The sequence below is a fragment of the Propithecus coquereli genome, unplaced genomic scaffold (genome assembly GCF_000956105.1).
Source record: "Propithecus coquereli isolate 6110/MARCELLA unplaced genomic scaffold, Pcoq_1.0 Scaffold210, whole genome shotgun sequence".
Taxonomy (NCBI): Eukaryota; Metazoa; Chordata; class Mammalia; order Primates; family Indriidae; genus Propithecus; species Propithecus coquereli.
In genome coordinates this window covers 5706015-5729507 of record NW_012146079.1, presented here as the reverse complement: position 1 = coordinate 5729507, position 23493 = coordinate 5706015, and the positions used below count along the sequence as shown (strand labels likewise).

Genomic DNA, 23493 nt, shown 5'->3' with positions numbered 1-23493 from the left:
GCCGCGTCACTGTGAGCTGGCTGGGTTCCTGGCCCTGCCCCACCGTTCCAAGCAGCCGCGGCAGGCCTGCGCCTCCCACGCTCTGCTGACTCAGTTACTTCTCAGGTTCCTCCGTTAGCTGCCAGTTCCGCGCAGCAGACACCCAGCACCGAGCTCTGTCCTGGGCGCGCTCTGGCAGGCTTGCAGGTCGTGCATGGCAGGTGGATGCCACCAACTCAGGCCCATGAACTCTGCTCTTTTTGGCCCAAAGAGGTTTTGTAAACACTTTGCAACTGGGCGCCATTGCGCGGGGCTCATGTTCTGCCTTCTGCCCCAGGCCCCACCACTCCCTTTGGTCTTGCATCAGCCCAGCTCACACATTAATGTTGTTTTCCTGGCTCCTGTGGGTTTAAGTTTATGCCACTGTTACCATTTTTTAATCTGGTTAAAAACAAAACCCTCACCTGCCTGACACTGCTCTCAACTTCTGAGCAGGGCGTTCAGTGAGCGCTCGGGACTTGGGGCACCGTGGGAGGAAGCCCATGGCCACGTGGAGGGCTCTTGAATCTTGTTGCCATTTACCCTTCCTGTCTTCCCCCCAGGTCATGGAAGACGCCCACCTGGATGCCATCCTCATCCTCGGGGAGGCCTTTGCCTCAGACGAGCCCTTTGACTTTGGCACCCAGAGCACCACCGAGAAGATCCACAACCTGATTCCCATCATGCTGAAGCACCGCCTCGTCCCCCCACCCGAGGAGACCTACTCCCTGCACCGGAAGATGGGGGGCTCCTTCCTCATCTGCTCCAAGCTGAAGGCCCGCTTCTCCTGTAAAGCCATGTTCGAGGAGGCCTACAGCAAGTACCGCGAGAGGCAGGCCAAGCAGCAGTAGCTGCCGGACACCGGGGCCGCAGGTGGACCGGGGCGCCCAGCCTGCGGGTCGCGCCCAGGCCGGCTCCGCGGACTCTCCGTCCTTCACGCGGGCGCAAACCACTGCAGAGATGGCGTCGATGCTTCGTTTAAGCCCCAGTGCCCAGTACGAAAAGGTGGCTGGTTCTGGTGGGGATTTGGGGAGAGGCTGCTGAGAGCCTCATAGCTAGTGCTTCACACGGTTTTCACTGCTAAATAAATGGTTGTAGGATGAGAAGTGCGAGAATGAAAATGAAACTCCACTGCTGTCAGAATCTGCCTGTTGTTTATTCATCCCCTGAAATAATTCTAGATAAAAGGACAATTTTGTTGTCTTCTTTTTCCTAATACGAAAAGCAGAGAGTACTTACTCCTTCGAATCTGCCACCAAAACAAAACAAAGATTTTTGGATTTTGTTAACTGTAGTGCGAGGTTTGTGTGTCCGTGTTTCTAGAATGAGATTCGTTTCCTGCCCTCTTGCTCTCCAGCCTGTGGTCTGAGCGGGAGCAGTGCCGATCTGAACGATGCCAGCACGCCCCGCTGCACCTCGTGGGCCCGGCCTGCCCGGGCCGGTCCTTAGCTTCCCTGACAGCTGAACGTTCCCAGAGAATCGCTGCCTCACAGGGGAGGGGTCGCAGCAGTGGGCCAGGGAACCGAGACACGTACCTCGTCTGCTGCTGGAAGGCTCCTCCCTGCCGGGGCCACTGCCAGAGGAGATGCACGGGTGTCGCTCGTTCTACCAAAGGGTCATCACAGGCTCTGAATTTTTGTACAAGTCTTATAATTATCTAGTTTAAATTCAATAAAAAAAGTGCTTGTGAAAAGCGCTTTGGTGCTTGTGCCATTTTCTGTGCTTTATGAATCTTGGAGAATGCTGACCCATACCTTCTAGCATCGTGGTGGTTCTTTCCCCATAAAGGGTGCTCTGCCGCGATGGTGACAGCAGAGGTTGGCATCACAGCCTGTTTGCAGGGCTTGTACCTGTCCCCAGCGTGAGGTCCTCAGTCCCTGAACGTGGAAGGCTCAGCCACATTCACTGTATAAGGAGAGGGGTTGGGGAGGCGGGGTGGAGGCTGGAAGAAGCAGTGTCACCGCCCTGGTCCCCTGCAGGCTCCACATTGGTGACGCTGGCAACTGTGGGAGGACTGTGACACCTGCCCGCAGGGCCATGCTGGGCCTGCATCACAGGGGGACCCTTCTAGAGGCTGTAGATGACCATTTCCTGAAAAGTGACTTTTCCTGGGGCTAACGTGATTCCTAGATAATGGGGGCGCTCTGGACATTCGGGGGGCCCCTCCAGCAGCCCCACGAGCACCCTCAAAGTGCATGTGCAAAGACCACCGGGGTCCAAACTAGATCCTTGTATAGATTTTCAGGCTTCACTTTACTTTCTGAGATTTGGGATTGCTGAGCAATGGACATGACAGGATGGAGGGACCTGGGTGGTCTCCCCGAGGCCACCTGGCTTGGCTAGCAGGGTGCCCCCAGCCCCACTGTCAGATCCCCTGCTAGAGCTCTCTCAGCCCTCTGAAAGTTTGGACTGCTCTTTAGCAAACACCCTGCCATGCTCAGATCTGGAGCCACCACCCTGCCAGGCAAAGAGGAGGGGCACAACCCAGGCCAGCCCTGGGCAGGGCTCACAGCCTTTTCCTCTCAACCCGAACAGATGGAGCAGCAGCATGAAGGTGACGGGAGGGGACAAAACAAAGGACAGAGCAAGTATTTGCTTCCCCAAGAACCACTGACCATAACTGCTGGGAGAAGAGGAATTTTCTAAGGGAAACTGGAATGTGGTTTTGTGCCTAAGTGTGACAGCCAGCTGCAACTGAGAGGGTTGCACACGACAGTGGGGATCAGTGGGGACTGTAAGTGACTCCAATCCCCGAGTAAAGTCAGCCCTGAAACTGGCCACACACACTTTTTCTTTTGTACCTATTCTGACTTCCACAGTATCACGTGATTGAATGCCTCCCTGTGCCTACTACTAGCATGGGAAGACATATGGCACCAGAACGTGGCAAATCACGGTCTCATTTTCCAGGGACTGTCTTTGTATCCCTAACACCTATTAAAGGGCTAGACACGTAGTAGCACAGAAAAAAGAGTATTTGTTACCATAGGCTCTGATGGTTAATAATAATGACAAGACAGTAAGCCCAGGCCATAGCCATTATTCTAAGTACTTTTGTGTATAAACGCCTCTGACACTCAAAGTGGGCATTTTTATAGAAGAGAAAAATGAGGCTCAGAAGTCGTGTTGGCACCAGGACTTTTAGAATAAGACAGTCTGGTCTTACGGGCTACTCTAGGCCTAGTCTAAACCAAGGGCAGGCAGACTGTGGTTCCAACTTTATTGGAACACAGCCACTCATCCATTTACATATTAGACTAAGACTTTCTGCACTATACAAGCAAAGCAGCTGCAACAGACTATAACACTCACAAACCCAAAAATATTAACTGGCCCATTACAGAAAAAGTTTGCCAAGCCCTGTTTTAAACCACTGCACAGCTGCTGCCTCTAGCCCAGCATACATTTTAACAAACCAACGCATCCATGACAGTAAAAATGTCAATTATATGGGAACAGGGAGGGTTCTCAGAAATTACTTAACTGCTGCCACAGTTGAGGATTTCCTTTGTCAAGACCACCCGACGTTACCTGTGTGTTCTTAGATGTACCCTTCTAACTTAACAAAAGCAGTAACAGTAACTCTTGTTTAAGTGGCTACTGATTTTCCTCAATAAGCAGACAAAATCAAACTGCTCCCACGTTTGCACTGTCAGGGCCACTCAGGAAACCTCAGGTAGGTAGAGCTTGGTCTTGCAGTAATCAGGAAGTTTTGACCAGAAGAGGGGAGTTGGAAGCTTCAATCAAGAGAATTTCACATTATTCTTACCTGAGCTAAGGAAGAAACTACACAAGTCCCAGATTAAGCCACAGGTGGCAAAACTAGCCCCATGTTCTTCGGCAGTGCGAGGAGGAAGCCTGGATGAGGAGCGAAATGGCAGAAAGCAAGATCGAGTAAGAGGCGGAAAGCCAGGCACCTTTTCTCCATTCCTCAAACTTCTTAAATGGGAGGAAAAAAGACAAAATACTCAGTTCTAACAGCTCCCTGTTTTATTGCAATACATCAAAGTCTGGTTAATATTAAGTGATACCAACATAAAATATTGGTGAGGAGTCTTGTTACATTTTTTACTATCCCACCTTAAATATTTCTGTGCAAAAGGTTCCACATATTGTTTGGTAGCAGAGAATCTCATACGGTTCCCTAAGACACTGAGGGCATAAAACCAAACAAAATGAAACAAGGAGTAATAAGAGGCCGAAGCAAGGTCTTGTCTCCTCCATATACACGTATTTGTCAGCATTATATTCTAAACAAAAAATGATCACACCCAGGCCATGCAAAACTGTACAGTAGTATTACAATGAGAAAAACCCTTAAAAATTTATAAAATAAATGATATTACACTATCAAATAAAAAGGCAGGTCATTTTGTTTTCATGAGATTTCAAGGTTGATGTGAGTCAGTTTTCCCCACTAACTGCAACGCGTCTCGTGGGGAACAGTTGTCCCTGGGGAGGAGGAGACGCCGGCCTGCCGCCAGTGCCGGGTGGGAGCCGCGCTCCGTTGGAAGCAAGGCTCTCCCTATCTAGCGGGAGTCCACGGAGAACTCTGGACTTGAGTAATAATTAAAGTGATAACAAGGAAAGAGGTTTTAAAATGGGCTCGAGGAAGTGCCATGCAGCTTATCTAGATCAGGGCTGGGCCAGAGAGAGGCGGGGGAGCGAAGAGCCCAGTGAATCCCCTTGCGCTCAGCAGACGTGGCTGTGGTGGTCTGAACCGCGGCAGGAGCGCAGGTTGCCGAGTGCCCCCGTCCAGAGTGGACGGTGAGCCACGCACTTGGCAAGGCCCACTCAGCTGGGAAACAATGGTGCTGGTGACCCTGCCAAGGGCTGGCAGACAGCCCTGCTGCATCTGACAGGTTAGGGTGTCCGCCCACCCCCCTGTTCTGACTTTTCCTTAATGATACCTGAGATTCCACATAAATGCAACTGGTCTTTCCTGGAAATAGATGTGACCACTAAGTAACAAAATGACATGAGTCTAACCATATGGAAGGGGAGGCTGAGAGCCGGCTGGAAATGACAGATTGTTGTTGTAAACATGACAGGAATTTCAGATTCTCCCCTGAAGCTCGAGTATAAGAATTGGTTGGAAAACCAAATAGATGGGCCATTTGTAGTTATCTCTCATAGCCTTAAATCTGTGCTCCCCTGGGCAAGAACATAAATCACTAAGTGTGCGGGTATGTGTGCATAAATATATGTATATTTAATAACTAAAGAATGACATCTGCTTTAGCAATCACTGGACAAGGGGGAAGGCTTTTGTTTTTGGCAAAAAGAAACATATATATGTATGTAATTTTATACACCCAAACACATGACAAAATTAGTCAGAATTCAAGGGTAGATAACAAATTGGCTGGACATAGATAGCACCAAATACCAACACATACAAACTATCTCAGAAATGCCTTTGAATGTATTTTTTCTTTCTACTGAGAAAGTAGTTCCTGCTGCCATATGCATTTTTTTTTTTTTTTTTTTTTTTGGGACAGAGTCTCACTGTGTTGCCTGTGCTAGAGTGCCGTGGCGTCAGCCTAGCTCAAAGCAACCTCAAACTCCTGGGCTCAAGTGATCCTCCTGCCTCAGCCTCCCGAGTAGCTGGGACTACAGGCATGCGCCACCATGCCCGGCTAATTTTTTCTATATATTTTTAATTGTCCAATTAATTTCTTCCTAATTTTAGTAGAGACAGGGTCTCGCTCTTGCTCAGGCTGGTTTCGAAACTCCTGAGCTCAAACAATCCGCCGGCCTCGGCCTCCCAGAGAGCTAGGATTACAGGCGTGAGCCACCGCGCCCGGCCTGCCATATGCATTTTTAAAATTCCCTGCATGAAAACAAAGGATGACTTCAGACAGCAATTAAGACACCTTTTCTGTGAACCCATTCCCCCTCTTTCAAATCATTCCTCTCAGAAGCTTCTGAGAGTAACAGGCTTCATATTTAAGCATGGGACAAGACCAGTAGGCTGATCATTATCTTGGGAAAATCCTCCTCAAAACTAAAATCCCAGCAGTGTTTCTCTCCCACAGTCCTGAACACACTTGAGACTGCTCTATTGTGACTGATGAGACTACTCACGGTGGCAGGGAAAATCAAAGTGCCGCGGTGCGATCCATGGGGTTAATGTGAACAAGGTGCCCGGCGAGCCTGGCAGCCAAGACAAGCCTCAGCAACTCTCCCATCTGCCTGGGACAGTCTGACTCACTGTAGTGGAGCCCAGACTTTAGGTAGGGTTATATTTTGATCCTAAAAGCATCCTTTGAAAAATAAGCACCTATAGACAACAAAAATCCACAATTTACAAACTAATGGCTTGGTGTAGAGTCTCGGCTTGGGTCTGTCTCCTCTCTGCCTTGGAAGAGAAGAGAGAGAGGAGAGGGTGATGGGAGAGGACAGGAGAGGACAGGAGGGTGAGAAGGGTAACGGCAGCTGGTCACGAGCACCCAGCAGCTGGCTGGAGAGAGGGTTCCCTCCTCTCCTCCAAGTACCAAGTTTAGGGAGCTACCAAAGTCAGATGGCAACAACCCAACTTGAGGTCCAACTCTTGAAACTGTGATGTACAAAAGTATTTTTACACTTTTCAAAAAGCAAAAATATTTGGGAAATTAGAACGTGCAGCGAATTATGCCCATCCAAAATAAAATATAATCAAATTTGAGCTAGCACCAAATCCAGAAAGTTGAAGTGTCAAAGCTTCTATTTTTTTAATTCTCTATTCTAAGTGTCTGCAATATCATCCCCACCAGGACCCTTTCCTCCCCCGCTGAACCTCAGCAATCTCCGTACGGCACCAGCGTGGACGGCCCAGTGCCCCGACAGCGCGGGGGGGCTGGCACTCACGGAAAGGCAGCGAGTGGTCAAATGACAGGGTCTGAACATGCAACCTGGATTAGCAACTGCAGGAAACCTCCTTCATTTTTGCTCAATTTTAAAGAAAAGAAGAGAAAATCCTGTTTCTATTTCTCAGAGAAACTTAGACAAAAAGTAAAAGAGAAGTAGAAACTCTTTACTTCCATGAGATATTTTTATATCCTTCTCATGTGCTTAACTGGTAAAATGACTCTGTTGAAATAAATTCTTCTGGTTCTGCATCTCATTTCCTTACGGCAACTAAAGCAGCAGGAATCCGAATGGACACGGAACTAGCGACAGTGGAGCGAGGACGCCAGTCCGCACGGCCATGCGGGCTCACGTCCTGCCCTGCAAGCCGCTCCATCACAGCCGGTTTCCAGTGGGCGTGGGAAAGAACATTTGGTTAAGGCTGTTCGAGTCCTTGCTTTTGAGGTTTTATATTATTTGGTAACAAAAACCTTCCCCTCAGGCTTATCTGGGTGCTCACATCCACCCTCAACAAACAGACTCCTCCCTGGGAAGCTGACTCCAGCCCTGGGACGCACCTCTTACTGCGACTTGGGGAGGAACAGGATTAGCCCAGGAGAAAAAGCGCTTGGACGAAACTTTCATGGACCTTCAGAAGCCACGACACTCCCTGTGCCCTTTCAACTGGAAGGGATCAGAGGGGACAGAATTGTATTTTTACATTCATCAGCAGAAGATATCAAAACATAATAAAAAATGAGAAGTGTGCTTCCCATTCTACCACTAGAAAAAGAAACAGCTTGGGTAGAGGTGGGTTTGCCTTTTCATGCTGCTGCTGAAGTGGCTTCAGATGTTAAAACTCTGGTTCCAGGTCACAGTGCAAACTACAGCTCTCCAGTGACTGCAGCCTTTCTGAGGACAGGGCACTAAAGGGAACTCCGATTCCTCCGGCTCTCCCTCTAGCAATGTCAGCTTGAGGCCTGTCTACCCTTTATGTTACTCACTTAGCTGGGAAACAGATAAGAAACAACACAATTTCTTTAAATTAAATGATCTCTTTCTCTTATATATGCATCCATCTTTCACTGAATACAAGATGCTTCTTTTGACTATATACATTCAGTATTTAACTTCTACATTTATGTATTCATTTAAACTCTGTATTGTAGTAAAATATGCACTGCTTTAATTCGAAAGGATTTCCTGGCAACAGTCAGTGGACGCTCGCCGCGGTTGCTCAAAGAGAGCTCAGTGTGCAGCTTCAGGGTTGGACTCTCCCCTTCGGACGTGGAGAATCCCACGAGCTATTTCAGGACTATAATGAAACTCTGCTGTGAAAACAAAATCTGTCTAGTCTTAGTCTTATCGCTTACATTTGTGTAATCTGTCTATTTAAGCTACCTTTTGGGGAAGGAGTAAAACAGTATTGAAAGCAACTCTAGGAGTATGGAATGAAATCAATATTAATCTAAGCTCCTTAATCAAAATCTGCCTTTGCTGTTGCTGAGGCTGAGGGGGCATGGATCTGCGAGTCGTGTCGTCAGAACTCCCGAATCCCTACCCTGCTACTGCTACGAGCCCCGGGTCGTTTTCAGGCTGAGTGGGGCGAAGGGATGAAAGTGAGAGAAGAGGCGAGTGGGGGGAGCTGAGAACCAGAGCCACCTGGCACCCAGGTCCCAGCACGAAAGCAGCTCACGGGTCCCAGCTCCCGCGGTCAGTGCTCTCCAGAGAGAGGCTCTTGGTCTTTCGGGGTGAAACTGGACTTGGGGGGCTGCTCAGGTTGGAACTGTTGGAAGCTGTGGAATGCCTCGGAGAATCAGAGTCCTGTAAGGCCCAAAGTAAAACGTAATGAGAAGCAGAGGGAGGAGGGAAGACAGGATGACTCGGGTTACCACCCCTCCAGCCACCCTGACCAAACGACCTTAAGGGGCTTCAAGCTAAGTAAGAGGCACAGAACAAAAAAAATGCTCAGAGTCCTTTCTGCAGGCCTTCAGAAATGTAGGTATTTTCATACAAAAACTGTCAGAAGTCTGAACACCCCTAGGAAAACTGCAGTTTGCAACCCAAGTGACTGGCTCTGCTGTTCCCTGGCAGACAGTGGATGCCGACGCATGCTGCGGCTGAGGCCAACCCCCAGGTGGTGGCATTACTGGGTGAATGCACTAGTCTCTTTGATACTTGATGTCTCCAAAACCCTGCCTCTAGGCATAGCTGCTACCCACGTGTCACTCACCTCTCCGTCGTAGTCCCTCGCTGGGGCATCGCTTCCTTGGTCCATGCCTCCGGAAGACAAAGAGCCCTCTGATGGGGAGGGCATGGGCTGCCGGTTTGCGTTGTAGCTTCCTCCAGAGAATTCCCTCTTTAATGCACTGCCATTCTGTGCAGATGACCCTACAGCACATCAAGCGGGCAAAATTTTATGTATGTGGAAGAAGACAATAATTTAGAGAGCGTGCAGACTGCTCAGCTGACCGGCCATTCTTGCCAAGCCCCAGAGTCATCCTCCCCTGATGGACAGGAAGTCTAACCGCTGTATCGTGGCCCCTGGTCTCCAACTCCTGGCCTCAAGTGATCGTCCCGCCTCAGCCTCCCAAAGGGCTGTGATTACAGGCATGAGCCACCGCGCCCGTGCCCAACCTTTAGTCATGGTTGAACCTTGAGGGGACTATCGCCCCAGCAGATAGCTTGATTGCAACCTCATGAGAAACCTTCAGTGAGAAATAGTCAGCCTACGATGCTCTCAGATCCCTGACCCTAAGACACTATGTGAAATGATGTCTGCTATTTTAAGCTTCTAAGTTAGAAGAGATGCAGCAAGACATACAAGAGATACTAAAACAGCCTCATGCATCTTTACATTGCTGGAGCCTGAAATCAATACCTGGGCTGTTTGCTGAATAAACAACAAATGAATGAAGGAAACTCAGTCTGCATCAGGAGACTGGAATTCAAATACCTAACATTCAAGAATACAGGGCAACAAGTAAGTTTTCTGACTGACTGACCTTTTTTTTTTTTTTTTGAGACAGAGTCTCACTTTGTTGCCCGGGCTAGAGTGAGTGCCGCAGCGTTAGCCTAGCTCACAGCAACCTCAAACTCCTGGGCTCAAGTGATCCTCCTGCCTCAGCCTCCCAAGTAGCTGGGACTACAGGCATGCGCCACCATGCCCAGCTAATTTTTTTTTTCTATATATTTTTAGCTGTCCAATTAATTTCTTTCTATTTTTGGTAGACACGGGGTCTCGCTCTTGCTCAGGCTGGTCTCGAACTCCTGAGCTCAAACAATCCGCCCGCCTCGGCCTCCCAGAGTGCTAGGATTACAAGTGTGAGCCACCACGCCCGGTCTTTTTTTTTTTTTTTTTTTTTTATATTTTTACAGACAGGACCTCACTCAGTTGCCTGGGCTGGAGTGCAGTGGCTCAATCACAGCTCACTGCAACCTTGAACACCTGGGCTCAGGTGATCCTCTCGCCTCAGCTTCCCTAGTGGCTGGAACTACAAGCATGTGCCACCAGGCCCGGGTAATTGTTTTAATATTTTGTAGGGACAGGGTCTCGCTATGTTGCCAGGCTACTCTAGAACTCCTGGTCTTAAGTGATCCTCCCGCTTTCACCTCTCAAAGTGTGGGGATTACAGGTGTGAGCCACCGCACCTGGCTAAAATGACTTTTTAAATGTGAAATTGGATTTAGTGCAATTAGTTTCTGTTGGAGTTTACTTGTATAGAAGTGAAGAAAGGTCTCACTAAAGTTGCAACCGATACATTTTGAGACTGCATTTATGTTGGCACACTCAAGTTATACTCTCTTTGATCTCTAAGCCAATGCTGTGCTACCGGGAAAGCACACATTTGAGAAAGTTACAGAACAACAACCCTTTGGCCAAGAACAGTTTTCCCCAAATCAAAAGCTACACTGATCATTTGACAATCTATAACCTCATTGCTAATAATCCAGGAAACATAAAAGATCACAGCTAATTTGATGAAACTAAATTTTAATTTCTTTAATCAGCCAGATGTTCCACCCGTACATTCCTCTAACTCTGAGGTCTGCAGCTTTGAGCATCCTTGTATACTTTTATTCAGGTAGACAGAATCTTCCCTCCCCTTCCTCCCCCACCAAAAAGTTGCTCCTGGGCTGTAGTTGAACATTAGTCTACCGCGGAGCACAGTGTTTTTCTCTCTAGAGACCCTTAACTCAGGGTTCTGTTCAAATATAGAAAAGAGATGCTGCAGTTCAGGGTAGAGTAAAAAAATAGAGGCTAACAGTAAAGATCGTGAGGCAAATGAAAACAGGCCCTCGGTCATTATGAGTCTACTTCCACTACCTTAGAAGAAAAGTTTGTATCTAATGGAGCCTCAAACGTGTACGGGACGAATGACAAATGTTCTCTCACTTTTGTGGTAAATTGGCATATTCCTGACTCTGTCTCTGGCCTTCTTCTTTCAGCTAATCAAACGTGCTAATTTTCTTCCTGACTTGGGACCTCTGCACATGCCTGGAATGTCCCACCGCAGTCCCCTCTGAAACGGGGTAAATGGGAGTACATGGCATCACCCTAAGGCTCTAGCACAAACCTAGGAGTCGTCTTTATACTCTTCCCTCCGCCTTATTTTCCCACAACTAATTCATCATCAAGTCTTCTTGTTCCTACCTCGGAAATTGTCTCTGAAGAATCTACCTCCTTCTCTCCCTTCTCTTCTCCTTTGCCACTGCCGCATCCCTCGCCCTCGCCCGCCTCCACCTGGACCACTGTGCGACCCCATTCAGATGCTGGCTTCCACCCTCGCTGCCTCCAACCACTCTCCATCACAGCCAGAGTGATCGTTTTAAGAATGCAAAGTGAATAAAGATTCTTCCCTACTTAAAACTTTCCAAAGGCTTCCCTTTGCATTTTGAATAAAATAAAAAATGTCTTACCTTGGTCTTCATATTCCTGCTGATCTGACCCGTATCTGCCTCTCCCGCTCTATTTTTTTTCACTCCCTTACTACCACCATGTAGGTGCACTGGTCTTCTTCCAGTTAACCAAACATAACTCAAACATGTCTCCACCGCCAGAAAGGCATGTGAGCTTCCTAATTATTCTAAGTAGGAATTCATCCCCCGCAGCTACCCCTTGTTACTCTCTATTATCACACCCTGTTTATTTCCTTCAGAGCATTTACCGTCACAATTTATAATCAAATTTGTCTGTGTGCATTCCGGATAGCCTGTAAGCTCTAGAAGGCCTCCAGGACTATTTGTGCCCACCAGGTATTACCCACCAGGGTCTGTGACACTGCTGCCACTTGGGAATGGCCGAGCATGTGTGAGTGAAGAACATGGCACCCATGGGACTGGCGGAGAGGCAGCTGGGGGCAGCTTTGCCGGGAGAGCCCCTTCCCGCAGCCCGGGCCACTTACTCGCAGACAGGCCACTGCTAGCGCTCATGGAGCGGCCTGGCTCGGGGCGGGATTTGGTGATAGACGGAATACTGACTGAGCCGCTGAACACGGTCCGGCTTTCCTGAGGCCGAGGATTCTAGAAACAAAAGTGAAAGAGATATTCTTCAGCTAGGAAGAAACTGATTTTCTGCAGAGATGTCTATTTTTCACTATAATTATGAAAAAAACAATTATCTTGACCAGAATGACACAGAGGAACAGATTATATAACTTCTCCCTACCCACAAAAGACCTTAACATGAAGTAAATCTCACCATAATCAAGAATACGTGCTTATACTTATTGAAATATTTATCAATAAATGGATTTTTTTGGTTGTGAAAACACTAAGTAAAAGTTATATGTTAGATGTGACAGCGAAGTACAGAATTACATGGACATTTGCAGAAAACTGAAATAAAGCTTTTTACTATACATGATTTTTTTTTTTTATTTTATTTTTATTTTTTTCTCCTCCTCTGCCGCCTCCCTGTATGATATTTTTATTTGCTTAGGATAACAGCTGCATGAGTCCATTTGGAGGAAATCTAATTAAAATTACATTCTCCTCAAGACGACGCTTTGACACTGTGACACTGGACGTGCCATTTGCACGCTCACATCATCAGCCGCCAGGCAAAATCCTTACTGGCACACACAGCAGTATGATGGGTCACAAATACGACACCGCAACACTCACAGCCTGGATGAAGTGAGTTACCTTGGGAATATTACTTTGAAAAGTTTCCATCTAATTATTGAGTGATTTTGGTGGAAAATGGGCCACAGAATGCTTGCAAATCACACACACCTAGAGGAGAGCCCCGGAGGTGGCACATTGGGCGAGCTGCCTGGCGCAACCAGGAACGGAGAGCACCCAGCCTCCCTGGTGGCTGCAAGCTTTTCAGACCGGGGGGGGGGGGGGGTGTCAGGTCTGACAAAAGTCCAGAGGAGGGAAAAATATTTCAGTATTCTTTATAAATCCTTGACTAGGCAAACTACACATGCCATATAGTATTAACATCTCTTTTACCATCTACAAGGCTTTCCCTGTTTGTTGACATAGTCCCAGCTTCATGTAAGCATTTTCTGATGCAAAAGGTCTGGATTTGATTTCTTACCATTTATAAACAGATTTACATATATTTGGAAAATTTATCTACTCCTTAATTTTTCTTTCGTAGCCAGAAAAACGGTGGTGATTTTACTAGCACACAGTACCTACTTCCAGGCAGCCTCCCCTCTCCTTCATCAGCGGCTCCCGAGAGGAGAGGACATAAAGGCAGCGCGCGGCTGCGGGGCACAGCCAAGCCCAGAAAGAGACCCCCACTTCATCTGGGCTGCACAGCTTGCTGACAGCAGGCCTGGGGCTTGTGACACTCGGAGCCTCCATTTCCTCAGCTGCATTATGGGGATAACAACTGCCTTGTGGGGCTTTTCTGAGGATTAAAGTAACCATACTAGTAAAAAGAAAGCACTTAGCGCTGTCCCACTAGGAGTCTTCCTTTTCCCCGCTCCGATGATGACCATATACCGTCATCTGCAATGTCACTTTCAACCTTCCCTTCAGTCGCATCAAAATGTTATTCTGGGCCGGGCGCGGTGGCTCACGCCTGTAATCTGAGCCCTCTGGGAGGCCGAGAGGGGAGGATCATTTGAGCTCAGGAGTTCAAGACCAGCCTGAGCAAGAGTGAGATCCTGTCTCTACTAAAAATAGAAAGAAATAGTTGGACAACTAAAAATATATAGAAAAAATTAGCTGGGCATGGTGACGCATGCCTGCAGTCCCAGCTACTTGGGAGGCTGAGGCAGGAGGATGGCTTGAGCCCAGGAGTTTGAGGTTGCTGTGAGCTAGGTTGACGCCACGGCACTCTAGCCAGGGCAACAGAGTGAAACTCTGTCTCAAAAAAAAAAAAAAAAGATGTCATTCTGCCAGGGAGAAAAATCACAGATATTACATGTGTTAAACAAGACCATAACTCCATTAAAAACTGCAATAAACAAATCACACATTAAAAGTAGTCAAAAGTTCAAGTTTTGTGACTTTCCCAAAGGATTGATTTGTTAAGTAAAGCCAATTAACAAATCTGAGTTTAACATGCAACTTTCCTTTGAAAAGAGATGCTCTCGTCATATAATGCTACAGGCTAACTTTACTACAGGGTGTTCCTCTACCTTTTCTACACTGCCAGAAAATCACAGATACTCATGGCCACTAACACACAACAAAAGTGACTAGGAAATATTTGTCAACCTGTTGTTCTCTAAGCATTAATTCATTAAAATTGTTTGCTTTTTTTCTGAAAGGTAATACTCATGAACTGTAGAAATATATAAATAATGATGAAATCATAAAAGAGACCAAAAAAAGGTCACTTGTGAATTCACCAGATATTACTAACAATTTGATATGTTTCCTGTCCATCTTTTCTTCTAATATAATTTTTTTAAAAGAGTTGACCATACTGTGTCCTGCTTTTTTTCAAATGCAACAGAATAGCAAGCTGCGAACTAAGAATAAAATCCTAAAGCCCTCTGCTAACTGAATGGACTCCTCTTGGCCAAGGAACCCCAGAAACACCTTGAAACTGAGTTCTCAGCCATTACAGGATGGGAGAGATAAAGCACAGCTACAAATGCACATTATTTCCCTTTTTCATAAATATTCATGACTCCTATAGCTTGTTGAATTATGTGCATTTGACCACCCCACTCAGTATAAAATCTTGTGGCTTTTGTCTGTCCTCTTGAAGCACAGGTACCGGGGTTTCTGGCTGGGGCTTTGCTTTCCAGCCTATTGGAATGGCTGCCCAACAGGCTGCTACCCTTTATGAGAAACAAAGCTCTCCTTTTTCCAAAGTATAAACCTTGTTAATTATTTTAGTTAACAAAAGCTAAGTAGTGTCTTTTAAAACATTACAACTGTCTGCCTCATTTTACTGATTCAAAAGCACTAAATCTTTTTTAATCACTTGAGGCTCAGGAAATAATTACTCTTTTTTCTGGTAGCTTAAGGTAGAGGATACATCAGAGAAATTTACCCATATACCTGCCATACATTGATAATTAAACTGTTTGTGGTACGACTTACGTTTGTTCATGACTTATTTAATGTTAACAGAAATCTGTCTTACCTGAATGGCTTTACAAGTTTCAGCACAAGAAAAGGCCTACGTGCTTAAACTGCATTTTACATACTTCACTAAATGTCCTTGTACCTGCCCTTTAAACACAGACAACCAGGGGAATGCTGTTGGTAGGCATGCCCTCCTCCTGGGGACCTCCACTTGTTTGGGTTGACAGATCAGTTTGATCTGGTTATGTAGTAAGCACACAGTTCATGACTGTTTCTAGACTCATTTCTTTAATCATATTATCATTTCTTTATACTGACTGCTATTATGACAACATTAAACTCCAGCACCTAAAACAGGTGATGAAAAGTATCTGCTGAATAAATGAATGGATTGTATCTATAATCCCAATTTTCTACTTCAAGTATTGAGATTAATTCAGTTGGCAAAGTAATTCATGAATTTCAAATTATGATCCTTTCTGCAGAACAGTGTTCTAGTTAATACTGGTTTGATGTTACAAGTGTGTGTGTGTGTGTGTGTGTATTTAAAAGACACGAAGTACATTTTACTTGCATTGTTTGGGCAAAATAACATTTTCTGGGAATCAATGAATAAAATGGTAGCAATTCTTCAAATAACTTGATTTGTATGCTAACACTTAACAAAAGATGACTGTCTTCTTTGCTATGATATGGTATAGGTCAAATAATTTAACATGGAATACCATGAAATGAGCACAAATACTTAAGGCTTTAGAGATTAAAAGAAACAAGCAATAAAGAAATGCACTATTTCTAGCTCTCTGAGGTATTTCTAAATTCTTTTCCACAGAGGTTGCACGAATTTGCAGTCCCACCAGCAGTATAAGAGTGTTCCTGTCTCTCCACATCCTCACCAGCATTTGTTGTTTTGGGATTTTTTGATAGAGGCCAATCTCAGTGGGGTTAGGTGATTATCTCATTGTGGTTTTGATTTGCATTTCTCTAATGATTAGAGATGTTGAGCATTTTTTTATATGTTTGCTGGCCATTATTCTGTCTTCTTTTGAAAATACCATTCGATCCACCAATAGCACTATTAGGCATCTACCCAAAAGAGCAAAAGACATTTTATAATAAAGACATCTGCACCCGAATGTTTATGGCAGCACAATTCACTATTGCAAGGATGTGGAAACGACCCAAGTGCCCGTCAATCCATAAGTGGATTATTAAAATTTGGTATATGTATACAATGGAATATTACTCAATCATAAGAAACGACAGTGATCTAGCACCTCTTATATTTTCCCGGATTAAACTTAAATCCATTATCCAAAGTGAGGTATCACAAGATCGGAAGAAGGGGCTCCATTTGTACTCGCCATCAAATTGGTACTAACTGATGAATACCAGGGTGCTCACATGGCAGTAATATTCTCCAGGGATTAGGGGGATGAGAGGGGTAAACCCGCAACTAAAGAACATGGGGAGCATTGTAGAGGGGAAGGGCATGCCTCTAACCCTCGCTTGGGTGAGGCAAAGACATAAAATGTAACCATAATGTTTGTACCCTCATAATACCCTGAAATAAAAAAAAATATACATATGCCACTGTGAAGCCAAAATTCACATACAACAACATTTAATTTAGAAAGTAGGGAAATGCTACAATCTGGATAGGTATATACCAAGTTATCTCAGGAAAATTTATTTCCACATAAAAAACTGGAATAAATCTATTTAAAAAAAAGAAATGCACTATTCTAATTTCATCAGTATTTTCAAGAATGAATATTGGAATTTCATAAAATACCTTATCTAGCAAAACAATTGAATGTTTTCCTTTCAGTTAGCAATATGACAAAATTCTATTAAAGGAGTATGCAATGGTGAAAAAAAAAGAAATGTACTAATGTGGCTAAAAAATATTTTTAGTTATAATAAAAGTCTAGAACTGGAACTTCAGTTCCAAGATGCCATGAAATTGTGAGACTCCAAGGAGAGGTTATAGTTTGAGTAAGTTTGCAATACTGAGCTTTCTACATGTATCTGAAACACCTGAGAGAATGTTATGGCAAAGCAACTAACAAAGGCCCAAATCTAGCAATCAGGAAAATAAACAATAATACCATTCTGGAAAACCCCAAATCATACATTTTGAGTATGATTCATATGAAAGTTGGCTGGTTAGCTGGGCTCAAATTCAACCACTGCCATTTTGGTTCATTTACCAAATTTGCAAAGTCCATGTAATTCTTAGTGTGTTATTTGTTTAAAGCAAATGCTTTACCTTTTTTTCTCTAAGCAAATAAAAAAATTTAAACTGAAATAGTCAATGCTAGCAATTCAACATTCATGCATATAGGAGCAACCCTATACGACACAAGCAGCGTGTGAACAATACAGCAAAGAAAAGCTCAAAAGAGATGGGAATATCAGTTTCAACCTATGTATTTTATTGTCTTTTCTATAAACCTTAAGACATGTTGGTGGTGTCCTTTTCTACAAATCAAACCTACTCTAAATAGCAAAAATTAAGCTTATAAAATATACCAGTAATTTGGTAACACTGAATGTTGAAGTAATAAAGGAATGATACATAACAAAAAATATTTTGTAAAAAAAAAAATCAGTTTATCATCCAGTCAGCTACAGTTAAATAAACTTCATTAGAAAGTGACAAGAAACCTAAGCCTCTGGTCCTTGCTAGGTACAAATATGCTTAAGATTAGGGTAAAACTTCCATTGATGGTGCAGTGTTTCTACTAATAGATGACTAACTTCAGTAACACTTCCATCATCTTTCACATGAAAAGTTCCTGATTAACTTACACATTCATCTGAAATCCACCCCTGCCATCTGTTACCAAGCAAACTATGGCTTATTTTATCATGGTTAATTTTATTTTCTCAAATAAGACATTTAAATGATATAATAATTTAAATGTTAATGACAATGATGTTTAAAACATAACTGAGAATAATTTTACATCATAAAAAATATACTTCCCACTCTACAGCTAATTTTCTAATTGGAAAATTACTTTACTATATATACAAATTAAAAAATCAATGGTACTATGGTTCTAAGCCAGGGGGCATTATGGGAAATGAATTTGCAAGATACAATCCAAATTATTTTACTATCTGCAAAACTAACTTCAGAAAATGTTCCCTTGAAGTTAGTACAAGCATACACCACTTGATGGACATACATAGACATACAGCTCTTCATCCCACTGCAAAGCCACTGGTAGCTGAATGGAAGGGATCGAGAGCACATGCCATGGTCCTTCAGAATGCAGCATGCTTTCTTTTTTCCTCTCTTTGATTTAGTTTTTCTTAGATAATGGTTGGAAATGGTTGGAATTAAATACATACCATCAACTCAAAGATGAGTAAATTTAACTGATTTTTGGAATTTTTTTCCTGTTACTCTTTAAAAATATTCATTTTTTTTTTTACTTCTTACTTTGGAGGATTTTTTTTTTCTTTTTTTTGAGACAGGGTTTTATTCTGTCGCTTGACTAGAGTGCAGTGGCATCATCATAGCTCACTGCCACCTCAAACTCCTAGGCTCAAGGGATCCTCCTGCCTTAGTCTCTCAAGTAGCTGGGACTATAGGCGTGTACCACCATGCCCGGCTAATTTTTTTATTTTTAGTAGAGATGGGGTCTCACTCTTGCTTGGGCTGGTCTCACACTCCTGAGCTCAAGCAATCCTCCTGCCTTGGCCTCCCAGAGTGCTGGGATTACAGGTGTGAACCACTGTGCCCGACCTACTTTGGAAATTTTTAAGCTTTTCAAAAAGGGGTTTATTGTAGATAGAAGGTCCATGGATAGGCTCTACCATATCCTTTAACCTCACCAAATATAAAAATTTTCTCTCAATGATACTGGTTATAGGGTAATGAACTATAAAAATTTCAGAAATTCCAGGAACCCTTTTCTGTTTAACAGAATAAAGATCCATTTGGGGGCTGTTTCTCATGATGGTATCTGAAATGGAAAATCTTTTATTATTATATAGATAAACCTCTAATACCATTTCAAAAATAAAAATTGAAATTCTATTCTTCCAACTTTTTCTTCAAAGGAAGAAACAAACTAGAAATGGAATCAGAGGAAGAGGAGAAAGAGTAGGAGTAGAAGCTTGGCAGAAGAGATATAGGCCAAAGGAAACCATTCACAAGATGGTACCCCCAGCACGGTTACTTGTTAAGCCAGGCAACAGGAAATCTGTACATGGTTAGTAAAAGTTAACACCTGACTCAGCTGTTCATACCCTCAGAGTCATAAAGCTTGGTGTACCAGGGACAGAGCGTAGAGACGGGGAATATTCAGGGTTTATGGACTCAGGAGAGAGAAATTTTTCAGCAGAATTAACAGTCATGTGATAGATGTGCTCAAAGTTGATCGGAGAGGAGATCAGACCGGAGTGATGATGAGGGGATGTATAAGGGAAACCTGGCTATCAAAAACAACAAAAAGAAGAAAAAAGGTAATAAGGTGATGAAAATGGATTCACATTTCAGACAACATGCACATAGAACAAGTGAAGTAGCATCTTACATCAAAACTCAATTCTTAATGAAATACTTTTAGGCCTTAGAAAGTTCAATTTTGTAATACTCTTGCCAGTTACTTAAATAGCTGATTCGCAAAAGATCATTCTCCTTTTAAAATTATTCTTTTATTATTATAGTTAGGTGAGTAGAAACTGGACTTTCAGAGATGCAAGACTTCCAGAGTTTAGTTCAGTATTTTCTTATGTGATACAATCAAAACATGGCAAAAATCTACCAGAAACATTAAGAATACAAAAGGCAAAAAACAAGCAAGAAAAGGACAAGTGAACCTACAATAGCTTCTAACTAGACATGTTATGAAACTGTTTCTTTAGAAATCTAAAACCATTTAAAATAATTCCCTGGTATTTATGTACTTATATGTTTGCTTTTATTGATCTTATTTCCCTAATAACAAAAAGAGTAACTACGGAACATACTAATTATTGGTTTACCTTTAAGTAGCCCAAACTTATCGCCATTTAGACGGCCAAAAGAAAACATTTGTTTTTAACAAGGGAAAAATTTTCCCTCAATGTTGAGGTGTATTTTTAAAATATGAAATAATACCAAAGTTACAGAAAAAAGTGTTTGAAGTCAAGGACTCTAATTTTTTCAGATAAAATAACTACTTCTGAATATGCAGGAACCATCATTCAGTTGCCAGTGACCATCGCTAATTCTAATGGGAATTTTCAAGGTTCAGTTCTTTTCTTTTTTTTTTTTGGAGACAGGGGTCTCACTCTACTGCTGAGGCTGGAGTGCGGTAGTGTGATCCTGTGATCACAGCTCACGGCAGCCTGGGTTCAAGCAATTCTCCTGCCTCAGCCTCCCATGTAGTAGGACTATGGGTGTGCGCCACCATGCTTGGTTAGTTGTTTTTCTATTTTGTGTAGAGACAGGGTCTCATTCTCATTCAGACTGGTCTTGAACTCCTGGCCTCAAGTGATCCTCCTGCCTCAGCCTCCTGAGTAGCTGGCATTACAGGCTTGAGCCACTGAGCTCAAGATTCAGTTCTTGAAAAACAACTGTTTTTGGAAAACATAATCTCTTCATTAAAGGCAGAGGTTGAATGATTTGCTAGAGAAAATGCTGCTTTAATCCAGCATGATTTATATTCCCTCGAGTTGAGATGAGCTTGCTTCGTAGAAAGACCTCATAAATTATCTAGGCTTAAAAGAAAGGCTTCTACGTATGATATTGTTTTTACCCTAGAGATATGAGTTAAATCAGAACTTTCTAAAGTTGTTTCTAAAAAGGAAAAAAAAAAAACCATTAATGTACATGTATCAATAACTTTGACTTTAAGAAGCAAAATTACTTCTTCAAGCCCCAAGAGGTCACTGAGCTAAAAATTTTATCTTTATTAACAATTTTAGGAATGGATAAAAAGCTAGGGGAAATGCAATGTGGTAAAAATAAATCTAGAGGTAAAATATTATTCTTCCATTCTGTTGGAGAAAATCTATTTTTTTTTATTACCAGCAACCACTTGTAAACAAGGTAAATGATAAAAAAGAGTCAAGAAAATGAACACAGTATATATCTCTAAGAGACACACACCATCTTATATTAATTGCTTATATTACCTTGACTCACTAAGATACAAGTAAAAAGTTGGCATCTGACACAAGAGACAAGAAAATAAAACGATGCCCTTAACCTCATTGCCCTTTCATACTCAAAGAGCTCCAATCCTATTTCAGGATCATGTGATACAAAAGAAACAATTAACCTTCTAAAGATATCTAACAAACTTTCTAAGCTTATAAGTATTTCATAGGAAGGAAAGCAATACTGATTTGAATAAATTAAAACACAAAAATGTCTGGGGCACATGCTCTATGCACAAATGACAACACGTGGCTTTGGTATTTGAAAACTCTTATATATGTTAACATTAGAAAAATTTAATTCATCTTTATTTTTTGGAAATAGTTCATAATGGTTCCATTCCAATAGAAAGAACATATTAAAATCTGAGAAAATATTAAAATGGCACAAGCTTTTCAATGATTAGACACACACACAGGTACAGACATGCATACTATAGTTATTTTCATACATGCATATTATTATATTGTTTACCAGAATCTACCCTGAGATAAACATAGTTCTGGGCATATAGTAAGTGCTCCAGAAATATTTGTTAGGTCATTAAATGCATGTCTGTAAAAAAGCCCCAGCTTATACATCCTTTGGTAGTGAAATGAAAAAAGTTATGTGAAAATAAAATTTGGCTGTGAAGAACAGGAATTTAGACACACAAAATCTTTGGTGCATAGTACATATACAGGTGAAGAAACAGGTTTCAAAAATTTACACCAACTTCTTGTCCCGAAAATACAAAAGCACTCACTTGATGAGGAAACATTAAAGGAATGGAAAGCACAATAAAAACCAGATTTAACTTTTAAGGCAAAGAATCTTTGGGAAATGCTACCTGAACTTGTTTTGCTTAGTAATAAAGACTAGACCTTGTTTTGAACAAAAAATAATATAGAGATATTTTTTTTTTACTTTAAGTGGTGGGAGGGTAAGGGGAGAGAAAGCAAGGTAAGGAGAGATGCTTTGCTACAAAAGTTCTTACAATGTTTGAAACTTGACATTTTAGAGTCAAGGTGCATAGTTATTAGGTATGAAGGTCTGAATGAATTCTGGAACATTAGGCAAATTGATTTTTCTCCTAATGGCAGAAGAATACCAAGCAGAATATCATCTTGTTAAACACTGAAACTGTTTCAACTTAAGGAAAATACTGTAATATGTGAGATATAATAGAATTTCTAAAAACTTTTCTATAATTGCTTGAATGAGATAAAAAATATATTCCTTTTTATGCACTAAAATGAAACAAAAGTGAAAGAACTTTTACTTTTTTTTTTTTTTTTTTGAGACAGAGTCTCACTCTCTTGCCTGGGCTAGAGTGCTGTGGTGTCAGCCTACTCCTGGGCTCAAGTGATCCTCCTGCCTCAGCCTCCCGAGTAGCTGGGACTACAGGCACGCACCACCATGCCCGGCTAATTTTTTCTATTTTTAGTTGTTTGGCCAATTTCTATCTATTTTTGGTAGAGACGGGGTCTCACTCTTGCTCAGGCTCGTCTCGAACTCCTGAGCTCAAAGGATTGGCCTGCCTTGGTCTCCCACAATGCTCGGATTACAGGTGTGAGCCACCGCGCCAGCCAGAACTTTTACTTTTAAAAGGATATCTATTAAAACCTTAACTATTGAAATAATTTTCTATTTGCTAATGTTTTGCTTTGCAACATGTGTTAGTTTGAAATTTGTATCCCTCTATCCCCACATAATGCTAACTACATATCATGTATTGGAAAAACTATTTACTAACTAAATCTCAAAAAGTTTAATTAAAATAGCACATAACACTTGATTTATCAAAAAAAGCTATAAATATATTCACATTTCAGTTTTTTTAATTTTTAAAATTCTCTTTATTTTTTTGAGACAAGGTCTTGCTCTGTCTCCCATGCTCAAGGGCAGTGGAATGACATCATAGCTTACTGTAACCTCTAAGTTCTGGGCTCAAGAGACCCTCCTGCCTCAGCCTCCCATGTAGCTGGTGCTACAGGTGTGCG

At 42.8% G+C, this 23493-nt stretch overlaps 2 protein-coding genes across 2 annotated transcripts in view; one reads left to right on the top strand and one right to left on the bottom strand.

The window, feature by feature from the left end:
• The window catches only part of ADCK3 (aarF domain containing kinase 3), a 41325-nt gene extending 39634 nt beyond the window's left edge, over window positions 1–1691 (top strand). Inside the window, exon 15 of the mRNA XM_012644406.1 lies at window positions 582–1691. Within this exon, the coding sequence (XP_012499860.1) occupies window positions 582–869 (288 nt within the window). The 3' untranslated portion in view covers window positions 870–1691. The remainder of the gene's footprint in view (window positions 1–581) is intronic.
• A 5366-nt stretch (window positions 1692–7057) lies between these two features.
• The window catches only part of CDC42BPA (CDC42 binding protein kinase alpha (DMPK-like)), a 245435-nt gene continuing 228999 nt past the window's right edge, over window positions 7058–23493 (bottom strand). Inside the window, exons 34-36 of the mRNA XM_012644402.1 lie at window positions 12252–12369; window positions 9080–9237; window positions 7058–8670 (exon numbers count right to left, since the gene is read on the bottom strand). Of these exons, the coding sequence (XP_012499856.1) occupies window positions 8539–8670; window positions 9080–9237; window positions 12252–12369 (408 nt within the window). The 3' untranslated portion in view covers window positions 7058–8538. The remainder of the gene's footprint in view (window positions 8671–9079; window positions 9238–12251; window positions 12370–23493) is intronic.